At 43.0% G+C, this 22,532-nt stretch overlaps 1 protein-coding gene across 2 annotated transcripts in view; it reads right to left on the reverse strand.

The window, feature by feature from the left end:
* The window catches only part of LOC105498941 (molybdenum cofactor sulfurase), a 58,214-nt gene that overhangs the window by 9,703 nt on the left and 25,979 nt on the right, over positions 1 to 22,532 (reverse strand). Inside the window, exons 7-12 of one of the 2 annotated variants that reach the window (XM_011771320.3) lie at positions 22,277 to 22,393; positions 19,835 to 20,299; positions 18,141 to 18,303; positions 10,132 to 10,210; positions 7,551 to 7,675; positions 2,095 to 2,200 (exon numbers count right to left, since the gene is read on the reverse strand). In XM_011771320.3, coding sequence (XP_011769622.2) covers positions 2,095 to 2,200; positions 7,551 to 7,675; positions 10,132 to 10,210; positions 18,141 to 18,303; positions 19,835 to 20,299; positions 22,277 to 22,393 — 1,055 coding nt within the window. The remainder of the gene's footprint in view (positions 1 to 2,094; positions 2,201 to 7,550; positions 7,676 to 10,131; positions 10,211 to 18,140; positions 18,304 to 19,834; positions 20,300 to 22,276; positions 22,394 to 22,532) is intronic. The other variant, XM_011771329.3, reaches the window with a different exon arrangement.

The following is a 22,532-nucleotide window of genomic DNA, read 5'->3' on the forward strand; positions in this document are numbered from 1 at the left end:
GAGCCACTGTGCCTGGCCTATTTTTGTAACTCTTGTTTATTTTTGTAATTTTTATTGTCATAAGTTTCCCCAAAAAAATGGCCCTCTGCACCCCCCACCCCCTCCCAGAAGAATGCACAGAAAATACATCTTAAAACTTCTCTGCCAAAAGAACACATTCTGTATGATCCCACCATATTAAGTTGAAGAACAGGTGAAACTAGCTATGCTGAAAGAAGTCGGAATAGTGGTGACCTTCAGTGAGGTTGACTGGGATGGGGTACAAGGGAGGTTTCTGGAGTACATTCTTAGCTTGATCTAGGTAGTGGCAGGTGATGGTAAAGACCCAAAATACTTAATGTGTTTATCAGCAGATACTTTGCCTCATTCACCAGAAAAAGGGTAGCTGTTGTACCAGGAGATTGATCTGAAAATGATGGCGCATGGGTGTATACATCTGTAAAACTTTATTTAACTGTGTACTGATGATTTTTGTACTTTTTTGTGCTTCAGTAAATTTTTAATTGATTAAGTTGGTGCGGGGTAAATCCTCAGGCATGGTTAGAGTATGCCCCAGAGACAGAATTGAAAGATTATGGGATTGGGAAGGAGGAGTCCCAAGGTTATATCCCAATCCCCTTTGAATGGCAAACAATGTATGAAAAGCCAGAGACCAGGATACCTGAGTCTGGTTTTGCCACTTACTAAGGGCAACTCCCACAACGTATGAGTACTACGGTTTCCTCATCTGCAACAAAAGGGTTAGCACTTTTCCAGTCCTGAAATCCTTTGATTCTGGATCAACTCTCTGGGTTATAAACCCTCAGTTTGGGCTTCGTAAAAGGGCATGTTTTATGTCCAAAAGCTATCATGGTTAACATGTTCATCATAGTCTCTCAAATTTGCAAATAACACACAGAGAAATACCTAGCAGGGGACCCTCGCTCTGCTCTTGAACCACCTGCCCAGCAGGCCCGCCCTGCTAGAAACTAGATGGTAGGGAATGTGGGCCCTCCTGGTAGGAACCGGGGTTGCAGCAAGCCTGTCCCCACCTCCTGTCTTTCTACACCAAGAACCCCAAAAAACTGCATACCTACTTTTTCCAGGACTCTGGATGCCTGAGGAAAAGGGTCCCTCAGTGCCAGGAGAACTCAGTGAATACCCAGAGAACATGCGACTGCATCATACTTTTGCTCCCAAAGACAGCAAGCTGGGCCACAGTATGAGAATGATGTTGTATGTTTTCAACAACGGCTAGAAACAAGACTGACTACAAATAGCCCACCCTGCAGAGGTGGAGGAGGTGGCCTTAGTCAGCTTTATTAAGCTGTATTTTTATGTCTTTGCAAATATATATGTGTGTGTACTTGACCACGTGGCACATGACAGTCACAGCGCGGTTAGGGGTGAGCCACTAACACAATACTCATCTCTGGCCTGTGGACCAGGAATGAGAAGACCGTCCCAGTCATCCTGTGGCATGAGAGCTGGGTGATCTTTCCTCATTGCCTGGCTACGTTGGAACTTCAGTTTGCTCTAATGAACAACGAGAGGGTTGGCCCAACCATGACCCTTTCTGGAGCTGACCTCTTAACACTGTTAGGGTCCTTGGGAAGGCATCAGGTGGGAGTGGGCAGGGAGGGGTGCTGGTTCCATCTGTGGCACATCTTTCAAGTAAAGCGTGCCTGCAGTTACAACTTTAAAAGGTTTCATAACCACTCTTTTTTAGCCTTTAAAATGACTGTGTGAAGTAGGGCAGAGATCCTCGGGGACAGGGGACAGTGGGAGGGTGGACAATAAAAGTTGGCCAAATGGTGGCAGTTCAATTAAAACAAACATTAAAAAATTGAATGATTAAACAGTGAGAGCTAGGGATTCTCCATTAATCATCTTGAGGATATCAAAAATGCTCTTTGTAAGATAAAAGATAACCCTCTATAAAGATGAATGGAAGCTGGATGAAAGGTCCTGCTTACTTCTCAGGGCCTCAGTTTCTCATCTGTAAATGAAGCCGGGCTGAACTCTCAGATCTCTCCTCCCCAGGTGGGGGCCAGGCCCTGCTCCCAGTGGCAAATGGTTATGCTTGTCTGCTAGTCCCGAGGTATGAGGTCTTACCTGGTGTTTAGTTGCTGGTGAAGTTCCAAAATACTTGATGTGTTGATCAGCAGATACTGTGCCTCGTTCACCAGAGAAAGGGTGGCCATTGTACCAGGAAGTTGATCTGAAAATGATGGAGTATTTAAGAGAAGAGTTGCTTTCTCAGAATGCCAGTGAATCATGTTTCCATAGACTTGTATTTTTTTTAAAAGGTAGAGACTATTTCTACAAGGGAAAAAAAGTGACGCCCTGGCAATAATAAAAATATCCTAAGTATGGTGCATATGTCTCAATAAAGAGGGAAAAGGAGATCCCAGAATACTCTGTTTAAAATAACCTGGAGAAAATAACAATAAGGGCTGGGCACAGTGGCTCAGCTCTTTGGGAGGCTGAGGTGGGAGGATTACATGAAGCCAGGAGTTCGACACCATCCTGGCCAACAAGGTGAAACCCTGTCTCTACTAAAAATACAAAAATTAGCCAGGCGTGGTGGTACACACCTGTAATCCCTACTACTCGGGAAGCTGAGGCAGGAGAATCGCTTGAACCCGTGAGGCGGAGGTTTCAGTGAGCCGAGGTCACACCGCACACTGCACTCTAGCCTGGGTAACACAGCAAGACTCTGCCACAAAAATATTTAGAAAATTTAAAAAATAAAACAAAAAATGCTGAGATGAAATTGTTCCAGCAAATTAGACTTGGAGGCAAGACTTGGAGGAGGAGGGGTGATGGCAGGTGCGTCCTTCCCCAGGATAGGACGGAGCAAGGCAGAGAGCCTTGGTGAGGGCAAAAGGCCCAGGGAGAGCTTCTGAATCTAATCAGGGAAAAGCTGTTTGCCCTTGGGCAAGTGCCAGATATTGACTTTCGAAATAGATAGTAGATGTTTAAAAACTACTAAAAGGGAAGGCCAGGTGCGGTGGCTCAGGCCTGTAATCCCAGCACTTTGGGAGGCCGAGGCGGGCAGATCACCTGAGGTCGGGAATTTGAGACCAGGCTGACCGACATGAAGAAACCTCGTCTCTAGTAAAAATACAAAATTAGCTGGACGCGGTGGCACATGCCTTTAATCTTAGCTACTCAGGAGGCTGAGGTAGGAGGATCTCTTGAACTTGGGAGACAAAGGTTGCAGTGAGCTGAGATTACGCCATTGCACTCCAGCCTGAACAAGAGTGAAACTCCATCTCAGCAACAACGGCGAAACTCTGTCTTAAAAAAAAAAAAAAAAAAAAACTACTAAAAGGGGGACGAAACTATTGAAAGAAAATATTAAGTGTATTCAGAATAGCTGGCACCCTATCACCCAGCTGCCATCTCCCTTTGGCAGGCCCAGCATCACTATCATTATAGATGAAAAGGTTTGCCTGGGCCAGGACCTACTGAGCTGTCTCCAAATCAGGTGTGTGGACCCCAGAGTAGATGCAAACGGATACTTTTGAGAGAATTACCCTCCAGATCTGCCACTTGCATATATGCTCTTTGCTAAAATGGCTCTGCCAGAGAAGGGAGGTGTAATCCCAGCGCTGTCCACAAAGACCCTTCCTCTTTCACAGAGGAAAGGCCAAGGTCTCCTAAGGCACACTCCCTCAGGGACCAACAACCTCCAGGGTAGAAGACAAAAGCCCCAGTCGAAACCCTGGAGTCTGAGCTGAGAAAATAAAAGGCTCTAAAGCCTGTGTGAATGATCCTCCTGTAGGCCAGATGGATTCCAATTATTTGCTGTCCACAAAACCGCAGGACCTAATTAAGTTGTCAAGTGACAGATGATGAAAGGCATTTCAATCTTAGAGACCAGTGCTTCGGTCACATACTTCAGAAGAAATGTTTGAGTGACAGTGCACTAACGAAACCCCTTTCCGTAGCCCTTTATTTAAGCTTCTCAGAAGAGACCCGAGGCTGAACACCAGCTATTCTGGCCATGAGTGACAGTCATTCATAGGAGTGGGAACCAATGGCAGGGTGCCCAGCCACCTCATTAAGAGACTTATTTTTGCTAATTTTTTTCTTATGTTTAATAATTATTTTTCAAAATTTATAATATCCTTAGGTTGCTTTGATCAACTATGTACTACTAAAAATTACGGGCTGGGTGCAGAGGCTCATGCCTGTAGTCCCAGCACTTTGGGAGGCCAAGGTGGGAGGATTACTTGAGCTCAAAAGTTTGAGACCAGCCTGGGCAACATGGGAGAAACCTCATCTCTATTAAAAAAAAAAAAAAAAAACATTAAAAAAAAAACTCAATCCAGAAGAAATTTTCTAGCACTTAAACTCTCACAATCACAGTAAACTTTAAAAAATGTTTATCCATGTCAATTTATATACACATTTTAATTTCACAGAAGTATGATAGGGTAGTAGTCAATAAAAGATTTCCAAGTACAGAATATATAACACTAAGATCAAATTCTGTTGAGGACATGGAAAGGAAATACAAGTTGAAGAAGGAAAGGGAAAGAAATAAAAGACTGACCACTAAAAGATAGTTCATTTATATATATATATAATATATATGAAAAGGAAAGAAAGAAAACTGACCATTAAAGGACAGTTTGTTCTCTCTCTCTCTCTTTCTATATATATTTATACACACACACACACACACACAATGTATTTTGTAATGAATACTCATGAGATTCAAATTGCTATGGTTTAAAAAAATGCTACAGTATTGAGATTCTATTGGCTATGTTGAAAAGAATAATGTACAAGTTTAAATTTAAAATGACAATGTTTACAATATGCTGGAAATCATATCCTTTGTAGCTGTTTAAACTATTTTCAAAATTTAGATGACAATGTAAAAATGTATGAATGAGGAATCTAGTTTTTAAAAATCCTTCTAAAGTATACCAACTCAAAAAAACTGTTTCAAGACCAGTGACTGAGACTGCCAGAGAACATGGCACCCTAAGGGGCATCCTCTAAGTATAAGTAGTCACAAGCTGACACTCCCTGATTCTGCATCGTGCAGGGAGCAGGAAGACAAGCTTTCTTCTTTCCTCTGCACCCACCACCTTCGTTCCACCAAGGCCCCATCTCCCACCAGGACAGTCCCGGCTGCCGCCCACCTGTGCCTTTACTGCCTGAGTTTCCCACTCAATGCAGCCCCCTCGCCAAGTCAGGGCTGACTTTCTAACATAAGCAGTGTTATGAAGCTTCTCAGCTTAGAATCCTCCGGTGAGTCCCGCAGCCACAGATAAAGTACTATTGACTCCTAAGTAGCACACTCGCCCCTTCTTCCCATCTGTCCCCTATCACTCCCCTGCTCACATCTGACCCTCTAAACCCTTCTCTGAGCCCATGAATGCCAAGCCCTGCCACACTGCTCCCCGGTAACCAACCCGCCTCTGTCTGCTTGAAAAACTCCTACTCTCCTTTTAAGACGCAGCTCCAAACTCACCTCCTCCCTGAAGCCCTCTGTGACTCATTCCAGGTGTAGAGGATTCTGCCCTTTATGTAAACCTTTATTACATCTCTTACATTGTAGTATCGCTGTCTGCTGGTGATTGATCTCACCTACTGAGACCCCAAAGGACCAGGACTAAGGCTTAATGATCTCAGCCAACCTCCTGAAAACCCAGCAAATCCCAGGTAGGCCATGGGTGCTATGAATAATTGGCACTTAGAGATTTCACTGCTGCTCTCTTCTCCAGATAATTTACAAGGGTGGCGTGCAGGTCCTGACAAACCCCACTCCTTTCATGTCTCTACCCCTGGAAATGCCTATTTCTCTCTCCCCTTTCATCATGTCTCTAAGCTTATCCATAGCCCAAACACCACCATCGACCTTCAATAAAATGAGTATAAATCTATTCCCCTTTTCTATCACACAGCAACTCAAATTCTTAACAGCTTATGGCATGAAAAATCATCAGAACTTTAAAAAGTCTAAGTACATTACATCCTTTGACTCCTCTCTATAGCATACACTTTTAGGGATTTATAGGTTAAACTATGGAGAGCTGCCTTAGACCCAGTTTTCAGTCCATATATAGTCAAATGCTATTAGTTTGGTTTATTTATTTTATGTTTTAGAAACATAAAACATAAAATATTACTGTCGGCCAGGCTGGAGTGCAGTGGTGTGATGATAATTCACTGCAGCCTCGAATTCCTGGGTTCAAAAGATCCTCCCATCTTAGTCTCCCAAGCAGCTAAGACTACAGGTGCCTGCCACCATACCTAGTAATTTTTTAATTCTTTTTGAGACAGAGTCTCACTTTGTTACCCAGGTTGGAGTACAGTGGTGTGATCTCAACTCACTGCAACCTCCACCTCCCAGCCTCAAATGATCCTCCCACCTCAGTCTCCCAAGTAGCTGGGACTATAGGCATGCACCACCATACCTGGCTAGTATTTGTATTTTTTGAAGAGATGGGGTTTCATAATTTTTGTATCTTATTTTGCAGATACAGGGTCTTGCTATGTTGCCCAGGCTGGTCTTGAACTCCTGGGCTTAACAAATCCTCCCTCCTGGCCTCCCAAAGTGCTGGGATTACAGGTGTGAGCTACCACGCCCAAACTCTAAATGCTATTTCGATTACAAACTAGTTCCTCTGGGAACTGATCACTAGGCCAGGTAATACATGAACAAACTGGTAATCATTCATTCATTCGTCTAGCCATTTATTGAGCAACTATACGCCAGGTGCTATTTTAAGCATGGGGGGACAGCACTGAAGAAAACAAGCAACAATCCCTATCCTCATAGAGCTTACATCTTCTAAAAGGAAAACAGAACAAACTAAGCGAGCAAAATATATAGTCAGAAAGATGTGGGGAAAAAAAGTGCCACCGAGAAAAATGAGGCAGGGAAGGTTGCTACGTTGCTGCAGATTCAGGTACAGGGTGCTGTTCTGAAGAGGGTTGCCAACCAGTCTTCCCTAAGGAGGTGACATTTGAGCAGACACAGGAGAATGATCTTTTCTGCACATCTGGGACTGTTAACTTTAAAAGTACTTTCATCTCTACTGCCTCACTTCATTCTAACAATGGTTTATGGTGGGAAAAATTGCCGAAACTTGTAAAAGTCTGAGGAGCTGAGGTCTATAGAAGTTGAAGCACCATGGGGTTCAAGGATTTACCAAGGTCACACCATTGTTTGGTGTTAGAGCTAAAAGCTAGCAAGCCAGATTTCCTTGCTTCCAGATCCAATCTGAGGACATAGCAAGCTATTAGGGTTTTTATCTAATACAACTGGATTAATTGTGATTTTTGAACATGGAGGAGTGAGGCTGAATGTTTGGGCAGAGGCTGGGCAGCTGGCTTTATGCCCTCCTCAGCCTCCTTAAGAGGATCCTGGAGCCCACTTCTCCTGCTGACCTGGGGCTACTGCAGCAGGTTTCTGCTAAAGGCTGACCACCCCTGCTTTCCATACATGAGCAAGTCACCCGTAAGTGCAGTTCATGTGCTGTTTTGATGTGTGCAAGGGTAAACCAGGGTTCCTGTCCTCTAAGAACCAATTCAAAATGTAATACCTTTTCCATGTTTCTTCTTTGCATTCCTTTGAAAGTTTGAACTTTGTCTGATCAAATGACAAGGACGGCCAAAAAATGTGGACAACCAGCTTGAAATTTTTTCTCCACAGTCATAAGTATTTACTCTGGCAAAAGAGAGAGAGAAAGGGTGAACTCTTACAGCGTATTTATTTAAATAATAATCTAAATTGCAAAAAGTTAGATTACAAAATGAAATGAAACAAAACATTGCATGAGTCCTGAAGAGAAGGCAGCCTGAAGTGTCAGATGCTGCAAGGAGATTTCCAAGGCAGGAAGACCTGCCATCTGGGGCTTGTGTGAAGCTTTCAGACCAAATAAAAAGCTTAAACATTTCTCCTGGAAAGACCTTTTTACTATTAATTATTGACACAGAGAACCACAAAGCTTAGAATTTGGGAACTTCCAAAGTGATATATTGCTTTCAGAAGCCCTTGAACCCAGAAATGTGTCCTATTTTTTCACCATGGGCCTGATTGAAATATCTTCTCTCACATGGACTGACATGTTTGGTTTGTAAAATGAACACTGTGCCTGTGAGTTACAGATATAAGTACTGCATTTATCAATCTGGTGTTTGAAAACTCAAGAATCCTCTAGAATTTTGTTATCCAAAATTTATTGTTCTGACTGAAAATGTGCTAAATGGATGTGTAAGTTGGTAACATTGGTGCAAGTACTGGCGAGAAGACGTAGAGTGTGCTTCACTCTTTTTTTTTTTTTTTTTTGAGACGGAGTCTGGCTCTGTGGCCCAGGCTGGAGTGCAGTGGCCGGATCTCAGCTCACTGCAAGCTCCGCCTCCCGGGTTTACGCCATTCTCCTGCCTCAGCCTCCCGAGTAGCTGGGACTACAGGCGCCCGCCACCTCGCCCGGCTAGTTTTTTTGTATTTTTAGTAGAGACGGGGTTTCACCATGTTAGCCAGGATGGTCTCGATCTCCTGACCTTGTGATCCGCCCGTCTCGGCCTCCCAAAGTGCTGGGATTACAGGCTTGAGCCACCGCGCCCGGCCTATTCACTCTTTATCCTACAAAGTGGGGACCAGTGCCCAGGATGCTCCACTGTGTCAAGCACAATCATCACATCATCACCTTTGTGCTTTCCTGGGGGTATAGCCCTTCACACTCCCAGAGTGATCCTCTGCCTATCATCCACAGCACTAATGACTGGGGTCCAACTTGGATGTAGCTTTAGCATTTAACATACCATTTCCTGCCTTGCATGATAGCATATGTTCAGGGCAGTGCACAAAGATGTGCAATATGGTTTGATACCATGCAGTATCACCATCTACCGAGCACAGACCTACCCACTAATGAGTGCATTGTGTTAACTGGTAGGCAATCAGCACTTTGAAAGCTTTTTATTATACATAAATATTTAGTGAAGTGTTACACAGTTAACTGTTTTAGTATGTGGGTGGGGATGAAAGGGGAATTGGTTGGGGCTTAAGATAGGATAAATTTCCCAAGATTGGAAAATTTGCTATTCCACATGTATTCAGGTACAGATAAGATTAGATAAAAAGGGATGCAGACATTTGATTTGTTCAATAAAAAGACTTAGAAACATGTACAATCAATAAACAAAATAGCAATGCTAGTACATTCAACCCCACCTTACATTTCCTAGAATTCAGTAGATGATTTATCATCAGCAACCCAGATTAGATAATAACCTATAACATGGGTATATAATCTATGAGTTATCACCTGAAAGCTAGTCTTTAGAAACCTGAGAGATGTCTTGATAACCCCCTCACCCCCAGCCTCCTTATCCAATCATCAGCTAGTTCAGGTTATTCTACTTCCAGAATATATACCTGCAGCTTCCTGACTTTCTCTCTGACCCTGGTCCAAGCCTCCATCTTGTCTCACTTGTGTTGCTAACACAGGTGCTTATGTGGCCTTCCTGCTTGCACCCCTTCCCCCTTCCAGCCACTCCACAGGCACCAGCCCGTCTTCTCAACATGCAAATTAGGTATTTTCCCTCCCCATTAAGCCTCCTCTGGAGTGTGGCAATGCCCTCCAGACTGTTCCTTCTGCATCACCTTGTCTTCCCACCCCACACCGTCCTCTTGACACTGTCCCAGGCTCTGACGGGAACAACATGGGCATTCTAGTGGGAGGGACTAAAGATCAATAAACAGATATATATTAACTTGGAAACAACAAAGGCAAAGGAGATGAATACAACAGGGGAAATGGAGAGGGAAGGACTGGTTTCTGTGGGTAGTCATTTGGCCCTCTGAGAAAGGGGCTTTTGAACAGACACCTGTTGGAGTTGAAACTGACAGAGGTGAGAGAACAAGCCCTGTGGAGGTACAACTAGGGGAATAGCACCAGGCAGAGGGAACAGCAAGTGTAAAGACCTGAGAAGGGAGCATGCTTGGGAGGTTTAAGACCAAAGAGCCAAGAGTGTAGTTAGAGAGAAGCATGCGAGGGAGAAATGGGCAGCAACTAGACTGAAGGGTAGCAGAGGATAGACTGCATAGGGCATTACTCTTTTCCCCTCTTTGTCAGCCTGTCAATAAAGCTGAGATTTTCACCTGCTTCAGAGTCTCACCTGTCAGCACAGACCCTGCTTTGGCGAATCTGAGTCTGTTCACTATTTTCCTCAAGAGGCACCTCTATAGGCTCCATCCCTAATGAACAAAGGTTAAAAACAAATTTAACATTGTGTAAAAACAACAGCTACTTGACTTCAAAATATACTACAAAGCTATAGTAACCAAAACAGCATGGTACTGACATAAAAATAGACATATAGACCAATGTGACAGAACCAAAATATAAATCCACACATTTACAGTCAACTGATTTCTGAACTGGAGCAAGAATTCTCTTCAATAAATGATGCTGGAAAAAGTAGATTACCATATGCAGAAGAATAAAACTAGACCCCTATCTTTCACCATATACACAAATCAACTCAAAATGAATTAGAGACTGAAATATAAGACCCAAAACTATTAAACTACTAGAAGAAAACATCGGGGAACTGCTTCAGGACATTGGTCTGGACAAAGAATTTTTGGATAAGACCTCAAAAGCATCAGCCACAAAAGCCAAAATAGAGAACTAGAATTACAGCAAACTAAAAAGCTTCTGTACAACAAAGGGAAACAACAGAATGAAGAGACAACCAACAGAATGAGAGGAAATGTTTGCAAAACATCCATCCAGCAAGGGTTAATAACCAAATATATAAGGAAATCAACAACTCAACAGTGAAAAAAAACCAAGTAATTCAATTTTTTTAATGAGCAAATAATCTGAATAGATATTTCTTGAATGAAGACATGCAAATGGCTAATCGATACATTTTTTTTAAATGTTCAACATCACTAATCATCAGGGGAATGCAAACCAAAACCACAATGAGACCTTACCCCAGTTAGAATGGCTATTATCAGAATGACAAATAAATAACAAATGCTGTTGAGGATGCAGAGAAAGGGGAACTCTTACACACTGTTGGTGGGAATGTGAATTAGTATAGCCATCATGGAAAAGACTACTGGGGTTCTTCAGAAAACTAAAAATAAAAATACCATATGATCCAGCAATCCCACTTCTGGGTATTTATCCAAAGGAAAGGAAAATCAGAGGAAAAAAAGAATGGTGGATAGGAGACAGGACTAATGTACAGCTCCCAGTTAGATGGACAGAACAGCATGTAGAGACTCACGCTGTGAACTTTTGCTCCACGAACCACTGCAGGAACATACCAGGAAAACTGATAAAATTCACAGACACTTTGAAAGAAGCAGCTTGCTGCTCCAAACACCACAAGATAGCCAAAACCTTGAGTTCCCAAAGAGTGAGAAGGCAAGAAGTTGGCCTCTGAATACACACCCCCATTGAGGAACCTGAAAATCCAGATCACAAGAGAAGGATTTAACCTTACCTAGAGCTGAAATGGATTTAGGGAGCCAAGTGAAATATAAAAGTAGAAGAAGCAGTGGGAAGCGCCCTGTAGGGACTCCCGGTCCCCAGCCTGAACCCCAGGAAAGCCATTCCTGGACTTATCTCACAGGGGTCCTTGGGGAAGGGAAGGCAGCCAGTGGAAATGGGGAGGGGCCACAGGGTGAAGGAAGTTCCTAGCTTGACTTTGTAATAATTTTAACTGAGCACAAACTTTCCTAAGTAGAATCCAGAGGAGGAGACAAAAGGGAAGTAAAGATACAAGTGTAGAAGCTGCAGCCATTGGTCCTGACTGGCAGGGAGGAGCAAGGCCTGAGAGCCCTGCTTGCTTTCTCAGCAGGGGGCTTGTAACCTGGGGCAAGATCTCAGCCCTGCTTACCAGATGCCTGTACCGAAACCTCAGCGCAGCTGGGGAGGCACAGTGGGAGTGAGACTGACCTGGCTGCCTGTGTGGGAGCTGGGTGAGGTCTGTCACTGCCAGCTTTCCCCCATGTCTCTGGAGACCTATTTGACACAGCAGAAATGGCCAAAATTTCCCTGGGAACATAACTCCATTCGTCTGAGAACCAGCCCCCCACCCCCAGAGTGGCCACAGCAAGTCCTGCCCAAGGAGAGTATGATCTCAGACCCACCTAACCTGCCTCCACCTGATGGTTTTTCTCTACTTGACCTGATAGCCAAAGACAAAAGATATGATCTCTTGGGAGCTCTGTGGCCCTGTTCATTATCTGAGAAACCCAAGTACCTATCCTAGCCAAGGCAGGGCAAGATTATATCCCCCTTCTACTGCTGCAGCTGGTGTTCTCTTGAAAGCACCACCTTCTGGCTGGAGGCCAACGAACTCAAGCCATTACAGCAACTCATAAGACAACAACTCTGCTCCAAAGAAGGAGAAAACAACAGCTCATTCCACCACCTGCAACACCCTGGCTAACCAGAGGTCCTGAGTCTGTCCATGTGACAACTTCACTGCTAACATAACCAGCATTCAAGAAAACCAGCGCACTAAACAAAACTACAACCAAGGACTAAAACCAATGCACTAAAACAAAACTACAACGAAGGACTCCCACAGAGTCCGCTTTACTCCCCTGACACCTTCACTAGAGCAGGTGCTGTTATCCACGGCTGGAAGACCTGAATGTGAATCACATCACAGGACTCTTCGCAGACAGTTCTTAGCACCACCCTGGAGCCCCAGAGTTCTGCTGAGTGGCTAGAACCAGAAGGGCAATAACAATCAGTGCAGTCTGGCATTTTAGAAGCTGTATCCATACAGGAAGGAGGAGAGCACAACATAAAGAGAGCACCCCTGGGACAAAAGAATGTGAATAACAGCCCTTGAGTTCCATATCTTCCCACTGAAACAGTCTATCCAAATGAGAAGTAACCAGGAAAGTCATTTTGGTAATATGACAAAACAAGGTTCTATAACACCATCAAAAGATCATTCTAGCTCTCCAGCAATGGATCTAAACCAAGAGGAAATATCTGAATTGCCAGAAAAAGAATTCAGAAGATTGACTATTAAGCTACTTAAGGAGGCACCAGAGAAAGGTGAAAACTATTTTAAAGAAATTTTTTAAAATACAGGATATGGATGAAAAAGTCTCTAGAGAAATAGATATCATAAATAAAAGATGATCACAACTTCTAGAAATGAAAGACACACTTAGAGAAATGCAAAATACACTGGAAAGTTTCAGCAATAGTATTGAAAAAGTAGAAGAAAGAACTTCAGAACCCAAAGACAAGGCTTTCAAATTAACCCAATCCAACAAAGACAAATACAAAATAATTTTAAAAAATGAACAAAGACTCCATGAAATTTTGGATTATTTTAAATGACCAAACATAAGAATAATTGGTGTCCCTGAGGAATAAGAGAAATCTAAAACTTTGGAAAACCTATTTGAGGAAATAATCTAGGAAAACTTCTCTGGTCTCACTAGAGATCTAGACATCCACATATAAAAAGCTCAAAGAATACCTGGGAAATTCATTGCAAAAAGATTATCACCTAGGCACATAGTCATCAGGTTAGCTAAAGTCAAGATGAAGGAAAGAATCTAAAGAACTGTGAGGCCAGAGCATCAGTAACCCAAAAGGAAAACCTAGTAAATTAACAGCAGATTTCTCAGCAGAAATCTTGCAAGTCAGAAAGGATTGGAGTCCTATCTTCAGCCTCCTTAAACAAAATAATTATCAGCCAAGAATTTTGCATCCAGCAAAACAAAGCTTCATAAATGAAGGAGAGATAAAGTCTTTTTTAGAGAAACAAATACTGACAGAATTTGTGACTAACAATCCAGCACTACAAAAAAAAAAAAAAAAAAATGGTAAAAGAAGTCCTAATCAAAATACCATCATCATTATTCACAGAACTAGAAAAAAAAATCCTAAAATTTATATGGAAACAAAAAAACAGCCCATTTAGCCAAAGCAAGACTAAGCAAAAAGAACAAATCTGAAGGCATCACATTACCCAACTTCAAACTATACTACAAGGCTATTTTTACCAAAACAGCATGGCACTGGTATTAAAAAGCAGGCACACAGACCAATGGTACAGAATAAAGAACCCAGAAATAAAGCCAAATACTTACAGCCAACTGATTTTTGACAAAGCAAATGGAAACAAAGTGGGGAAAGGACACTGTATTCAACAAATGGTGTGGAGATAACTGGCAAGTCACATGTAAAAACATGAAAATGGATCCTCATCTCTCACCTTCTACAAAAATCAACTGAAGATGGATCAAAGACTTAAATCTAAGACATGAAACCATAAAAGTCTTAGAAGGTAACATTGGAAAAACCCTTCTAGATATTGGGGTAAGCAAAGAATTCATGACCAAAAACCCAAAAGTAAATGCAACAAAAACAAAGATAAATAGATGGGACCTAATTTAAAAAGCTTCTGCGTAGCGAAAGAAACAGTCAGAAGAGTAAAGAGACAATCCACAAAGTGAGAGAGAATATTTGCAAACCATGCATCTGACAAAGGACTAATTTCCAGAATCTATAAGGACCTCAAACAAATCAACAACAAAAAACAAATAATCTCATCAAAAATTGGGCTAAGGACATAAATGGAAAATTTTCAAGAGAAGACATACAAATGGCCAACAAACATGAGAAAATGCTCATCATTACTAATTATCAGGGAAATGCAAATCAAAACCACAATGTAATACCATCTTACTCCTGCAAGAATGGCCACAATTTAAAAATTGAAAAATAATTGATGCTGGCATAGATATGGTGAAAAGGGAATGCTTTATCCTGCTGGTGGGAATGTAAACTATTAAAACCACTATGGAAAACAATATGGAGTTTCCTTAAAGAACTAAAAGTAGAACTACCATTTGATCCAGCAACCCTACTACTGGGTATCTACCCAGAGGAAAAGAAGTCATTATACAAAAAAGACACTTGCACACATATGTTTATAGCAGCACAATTCACAATTGCAAAAATACGGAAACATGGAGAGATCTCATCTTTTTTTTAACTTTTAAGTTCCGGGGTACAAGTGCAGGTTTCTTACATAGGTAAACTTGTGTTATGGGGGTTTGTTATACAGATTATTTCATCACCTGGGTATTAAGCCTAATATTCATTAGTTATTTTTCCTGATCCTCCCCATCCTCCCACCCTCCACCCTCCTGTAGGTCTCAGTGTCTGTTGTTCCCTTCTATGTGTCCATGTGTTCTCATCATTTAGCTCCCATTTATAAGTGAGAACATGTATTTTGTTTTCTGTTCCTGTGCTGATTTGCTAAGGTTAATGGCCTCCAGCTTCATCTATGTCCCTGAAAAAGACATGATCTCATTCTTTTTTATGGCTGCATAGTATTCCATGGTGTATATGTACCACATAACATAAACAAACAGTAAACAACAGTAAACAAACAAATAAAAAACCAAATAACCTAATTTAAAAATGGGTTAGTGGCCAGGCGCAGTGGCTCATGCCTGTAATCCCTGCACTTTGGGAGGCTGAGGCGGGCAAATCACGAGGTCAGGAGATCGAGACCATCCTGGCTAACACGGTGAAACCCTGTCTCTACTAAAAATACGAAAATTAGCCAGGCATGGTGGCAGGCGCCTGCAGTCCCAGCTACTCGGAAGGCTGAGGCAGGAGAATGGTGTGAACCTGGGAGGCGGAGTTTGCAGTGAGCCGAGATAGTGTCACTGCACTCCAGCCTGGGCGACAGAGCGAGACTCCATCTCAAAAAGAAAAACAAAAAAAAACAGGTTAAAGATCTGAATAGGTATTTCTCCAAAGAAGATGTACTAATGGTCAATGTGTATATGGAAAATGCTTAACATCACTAACAATCAGGGAAATGCAAATTAAAATCAAAATGAGATATCACTCTACACCTGTCAGGATGGCTACTGTCAAAAGAAAATAAACAAACAAAAGACAGTAAGTGTTGGTGAGAATGTGGAAAAACATGAGCCCTTGCAACCACTGGTAGGTATGCAAAAATTTTCAGTTAATATGAAAAACAATATTGAGATTCCTTAGAAAATTAAAAATAGAACTACCATATGATCCAGTGATCCCACTTCTGGGTACTTATCCAAAATAATTTCAATCAGAATGCTGAAGAGATATTAGCACTCCCAATGTTCATTGCAGCTCTATTTCCAATAGCCAAGATATGGATACAATCTAAATGACCATTAAGAGATGAGTAAAGTAAATGTGGTATAGTCATTCTATTGAATACTACTCAATCTTAAAAGAGATTCTGCAATATGTGACAACAGACAATTTTAAAAACTGGGATACTGGGGCCGGCACAGTGGCTTATGCTTATAATCCCAGCACTTTGGGAGGTCAAGGTGGGCAGATCACCTGAGGTTGGGAATTCAAGACCAGCCTGACCAACATGGAGAAACCCTGTCTCTACTAAAAACACAAAATTAGGCAGGCGTGGTGCTGCCTGTCTGCAATCCCAGCTACTCGGGAGGCTGAGGCAGGAGAATTGCTTGAACCCAGGAGGCAGAGTCTGCAGTGAGCAGAGATCATGTCATTGCACTCTAGCCTGGACGACAAAAGCAAAACTCCATCTCAAAAAAAAAAAAAAAGTGGGGGGGCGTGGGATATCAAGACTCATTCTCTAACCCTAATAATAACACTGGCCTCTTGGTTCAAGGAAAAATAAACCACGGGAACAGAATAGAACACTTACAGCCAAGAAACACAATCATGAATATGTGGAAATGTTATATATCACAAAAGTACAACTACAAGTTAGGGAGGAAATGGGAATGTCCTAAAAATGGTAAGTGGGATGGGGAAGGAGGAGGAGTGAGACTCAGGAGAGATCCACAGGAAATTTCTGCTGTATCTGTAATGTTTTTTATCTTTTTTAAAGCCAGCACCACAACTGCTATGTAATGCTTTATGTATGTATTGTGTGTGTATGTATGTATGTATATATGTATGCATGTTTAAAAAGAAAAAGGAAGAGGAGGAGGAGGAGGACCTAAAGGAAATGTGGCCAAATGTTAAGATTTGCTAAAATTGAACGCTGTAATTGTGCATTATTCTTTACTATCTGTGCTGCCCAACACTGTAGCATAGCTACACGTAGCTATTTAAATTAATTAAAATCAAGTAAAATTTAAAATTCAGTTCTAGTGTCCCACTAGCCACATTTCAATAGTCACATGTGACTGGTGGCCACTAAACTGGACAAGGTATAGTTTGAACATTTTCATCATCACAGAAAGTTCTACTGAACAGAGCGGGCCTATACTTTTCTATAGGTTTGATCATTCATATCATTCATAATAAAAATCAACAAGGATAAATTAAAGCCTGCAGTATACATGATGAGTGAAGAAAATAAAGGAAACTTAAGTAAAAAGGATATCATCTCATTCATATCAAGTGTATACCTCTTTGAGACATCATCATCCTCTGTCGCCCAGGCTGGAGTGCAGTGGTGCGATCTGGGTTCACTGCAACCTCCACCTCCAGGGCTCAAGCAATTCTCCTGCCTCAGCCTCCCGAGTACCTGAGTAGCTGGGATCACAGGTACATGCCACCATGCCCAACTTCTTTTCGTAGTTTTGTATTTTTAGTAGAGAAGGGGTTTCATCATGTTGGCCAGGCTGGTCTCAAACTTTTGACCTCGAGTGATCTGCCCACCTTGGCCTTCCAAAGGGCTGGGATTACAGGTGTAAGCCACTGCACCTGGCCCCTCTTTACTGTCTGATTGGACTGTCAGATCTTTATCTCTCCCGAAATTTCCCAAAACCAAAGGGGAACAAACTCTTTGTTGCGTTTCCTAGACACTATTTCCCTTACTTTCAGGTTATTTTACCCAGTTTTTCCCTTGAGACAAGGTCTTGCTCTGTCGCCCAGGCCGGAATGCAGTGGCACGATCTCAGTTCACTGCAACTTCCACCTCCCGGGTTCAAGTGATTCTTGTGCCTCAGTCTCCTGAGTAGCTGGGATTACAGGCACGTGCCACCATACCCAGGATAATTTTTATTTTTTTATAGAGACGAGGTTTCACTGTATTGTCCAGGCTGTTGGGTTATTCTAACGTTTGGTAGAGCATTTCATATGAGTATAAAAACTGCTCTCAGGAGCGGCTCTGTGAAAATGAAGTGGTTTTCCCACCTTTGGCTTTGATGACCATGATCCTTTGCTGCAGGTCAATGAAGGGCTGGATCAGGCAGAGCCGCGGTTCCTGCTTCTGACTCAGGCAAACACCGTTGTGATTCACAACCATCCAGCTCCGGTCATATAGCAGCCCTTGGTTTCCTACAGGCCACCTGGTCACCTAAACAAAAAGGTAGATGTGTCTTAGGCCAGGGCTCCCCAAAGATGGTCTTCACCTATTTGTACAGTGGCTACACAAACACAGATGGACTTCATGAATTCAGCACCTACTCTGGAAGTAAGAAAGGGAGGAAGAGAAGAAACTAAAACAAAGAGGACAATGCAAAGGAGATGACATGGGAGCTGGATATCTCCCATTCAGCCTCCAGGTCCACACTCCACCCTTCTCCACTTCAAGCCATGTTTTAAGTAGGTAACTTTTAACAAATGTTAAGATTTGAGTACAAGAGTGCAGTGAAAAGCAAGCCTCCTTTCCCAGCTGGCTCCAGCCGTTGCTCTTTTTTTTTTTTTTTTTTTTTTTCTGTTGTTTTGTTTGTTTGTTTTAAGACGGAATCTTGCTCTGTTGCCCAGGCTGGAGTGTAGTGAGTGGTGCAGTCTCGGCTCACTGAAACCTCTGCTTCCTGGGGTTAAGCTATTCTCCTGTCTCAGCCTCCTGAGTAGCTGGGATTACAGGCACCTGCCACCATGCCCGGCTAATTTTTGTATTTTAAGTAAAGACAGGGTTTCACCATGTTAGCCAGGCTGGTCTCAAACTCCTGACCTCCAGGAGACACATCCCATTCATTTGCCCCAATGTTGGTGACGTCAACTTTTGTCACTTGGTTAACATGGGGTCTATTAGGTTTCTCCATTGTAAAATTCATCAATAAGTAGGTGGTACTTACTAATTAATAAGTATTTTATGGAGAGATATTTTCAGAATATGCAGATATCCTGTTACGTATCAAATTTTCATTCATTCGATTTAGCATCTATTGATAACTATTGCCTAAACCAATTATTGGCATGATGGTTGCAAAGTGGTTTTTAAAATTCTATCATTGATTTATTAGTTGGTATTCTATAGTAGGGTTGAGCTTCTTCTCTATTTATTCGCTAATTCATTTTTACTTTCTATTGGACTCATGGAGTCCTGTGTTGCTCAAATGCTCACCACTCATCACTATCAGTACTTATTTTGATGTACATATTGCCAAAGACTTGGCCAACAGGAGCTCCTTCAAGCTGGCTCCTGTGTCCTTTTGACATATCTTCAGGTCACCTGGGCAAAGTGTTTAACCTCAAAACCCTCAGGCTCCATATCTATAAAATAGGGATAATATTACTATCCACCTCATATTTCACCATTTTAAGGATCAAATGAAACAAATAAACACAGACAATGCTTCAGCACACAGCCAGCACACACATTCGGTGAAAGTTACAGCTATAATTAGTAAGAGTAATGACATATTCACCACTCAGAAACAGGGTCCTCTCAGGAGTCCCTGTGAGCAGAGTCATGTTCAAAAGTCAACACAGACCAAGAAGGGAAGCATGAGAATGGCTTTTCTCACCACAACACTCTGACGAATGATTTTGATTTTCTTCATGCTTTTCTTCACTTTATCAAAAAAGAGAGAGAGAGAGAGAGAGAGAATAATAAAATAAATAAAGAGAAGGACTTTCTGTGCTGCTGTGAAAATCCTTACCTCAAACGCAGCACAGGATTTGATTGGATAGAGGTAAAGGTTGGTGACAACAAGTGGCCCAAGGGCCCCCTGCAGGACTCCTGCAGCTTTCTCTGAAGGAATCTGGTGGGTTCTGGCAACGTCACACACAGGTGGGGCCACAGGCACAGCATTTACAGTAGTAGATGAGTTGTTCCAAACCCCGGAGCCTGTGAGGGCATCTTCCTGAGGCAAGAGGCTATGTCTGCCCATGACAGCAGGTATAACGTCAGCCTGGCTCTCTGCTGATGGGGCTCCAGCCTCCCTGGTGTCAGCATGGGTCTGAGAGACAGGCCAGTCCCCTGATGAGTGCAGGCGGGTGTCTATGATGAACCTAAGAAAGGCCTGGACATCATCCAGCGTTGACATGTATCCAAATGAAATCCTCACAGATCCTGTGGGCTGCCCATCTATGAGGTCCATATTGTCCCCACAGACGTGACCAGCCTAGGATAAGAGGGAAGTGCATCAGCCAGAGTGACCCCTTTCTCATAGAGACATTGCAAACAGTTTGACAAAATAAATTTTGTTAATTTTAAAATTAACCCAGGAAAACAGAACTGCAACATTAATATGCGCTATGCATCTGAGACATAGCTCAGCTCTCTACACGCAGGGGACAACTTTCTGGATCTCATTTTGCTCAACTGTAAATTGGGACCAATATCAATCTCAACGGGCCATTAAAAAGTTTAATAGAAATACTTCATGGAAAGCATTTACCTAGAGCCAGGCACAGGGCTGGCTCACAGAGGGGTCAAAACACAGACTAAGGTTTCAGAAGCACTCAAAGTCTACCCAAGGCTGAGATGGGAGAAACATCACTGGTCACCCTCGTTAGCCTCTCAGTACTGAGGGGAGGCCTACATCCCTGAGAGCTGCCCCTTGACAACAGGGAAAGGCAGAGATGCTTCCCCTGCAAATGACCAGCCTCGGGCCACTGTGAAGGTCAAGGTCAGCTTGAGTGCCTCTGCCGGGAGGTGCGGAAGAAAGACAGGAGAATCTCAGTCTCCGAGCCCGGCTACCTGGTGTTGGTGACTGGTCAGCACAGTGCATGGAGCAGCCCCGGACAAACCTCGGTGCTGGATCCGGGTCAGACACCCGAAGAAATGGAGCCACAGCATTCCATAGGACCAAATATTCTCTCTGGAGCTGTGTTTGTGTTCTGAGCCTCCCTCTCCCTCTCTATTTCTTCTCCTCCCTCTCTCCTATCTCCTCCCTCTCCTTCTCTCCTATCCCTCTTTCTTTTTAAACAAAACTCAGTTCATGGTTAGTTGAGATCTAGTATATACAATATCTCATGGCAACCAAAGGAAAATCAAATTAGAAACTCAAACCAATAAAGACTCTTTGCCACTCAAATTATTCCTAATGAAATGGTTCAAAACAGGCTACACCCTGAAGTGAAAAACCTCAGCCTGGGGGAGAGACAGGGAGGGTGGGGAATCTGGGAGACGCAGAATCCCTGGAGCCCTAGAAGATTCCACTCCGCAACCAACCCGGACGTCGGCTAACTCTAGCTTGGAGGCTGTACTTCAGGAGGGCTGAACCAGGTAAGGGCACATCCTTACACATCCCTTGTTAACACCCCTCTCTTGCCTTTAAATGGTTGGCCCCAAAGTAAAAACCAAATCCGAAAGTCTGCTATAAAGATAATATCTTGAAACATTTTCTTTTCTTTCTGTTTTTTTTTTTTTTTTTTTGAGACAGAGTTTTACTCTTGTTGCCCAGACTGAAGTGTAATGGCACAGTCCCGGCTCAAGCAATTCTCCTGCCTCAGCCTCCTGAGTATCTGGGATTACAGGCATGCGCCACCACACCTGGCTAATTTTATATTTTCAGTAGAGACAGGGTTTCTCCATGTTGGTCAGACTGGTCATGAACTCCTTACCTCAGGTGACTCGCCTGCCTCGGCCTCCCAAAGTGCTGGGATTACAGGCTTGAGCCACTGCACCTGGCTTTTTTTTTTTTTTTTTTTTTTTGAGACGGAGTCTTGCTCTGTCATCCAGGCTGGAGTGCAATGGTGTGATCTCGGCTCACTGCAACCTCTGCCTCCTGGGCTCAAGCAATTCTGCCTCAGTCTCCTGAGTAGCTAGGATTACAGGCATATGCCATCATGCCTGGCTAATTTTTGCATCTTTAGTAGAGATGGCGTTTCACCATGTTAGCCAGGCTGGTCTCGAACTCCTGACCTCAGGTGATCCACCTGCCTTGGCCTCCCAAAGTGCTGGGATTACAGGCGTGAGCCACTACAGCCGGCCTTCTTGAAGCATTTTCCATTTGTATTCCCTTTCCTTTGTACATGCACAGAGTAGGCGTGGAGAAATGAGTCTGCACAGCAGCCCCCACCCCAGACGCGCAGGCAGCAACAGGTGTTCCTGGGTCTCGCTGACTGGTGTCCAGACTGCAGAACCCTGTACCAACCTGAAAATTCTTCCTGACCATCTCGTTGCTTATGCCCAGGTGCCTCTGGCAGGCCCCTGTGTTACAGAAGCAGCCAGTTCGCAGGTGGATGTTGTAAAGACTGGCCATTTTGTCCACCTGTGGATTTAATGTAACATGGAATGAGCTGTTACCAACGTGCAGTTTTACTCTGAGAGTTTCAGATCAGGATTTGGACCTCTCTTTCCTAATAATAAAATGATGATACAAGCCTGGAACTGTCCCCTAAAATGCCATG

This window comes from Macaca nemestrina, chromosome 19 (assembly GCF_043159975.1).
Source record: "Macaca nemestrina isolate mMacNem1 chromosome 19, mMacNem.hap1, whole genome shotgun sequence".
NCBI lineage: Eukaryota > Metazoa > Chordata > Mammalia > Primates > Cercopithecidae > Macaca > Macaca nemestrina.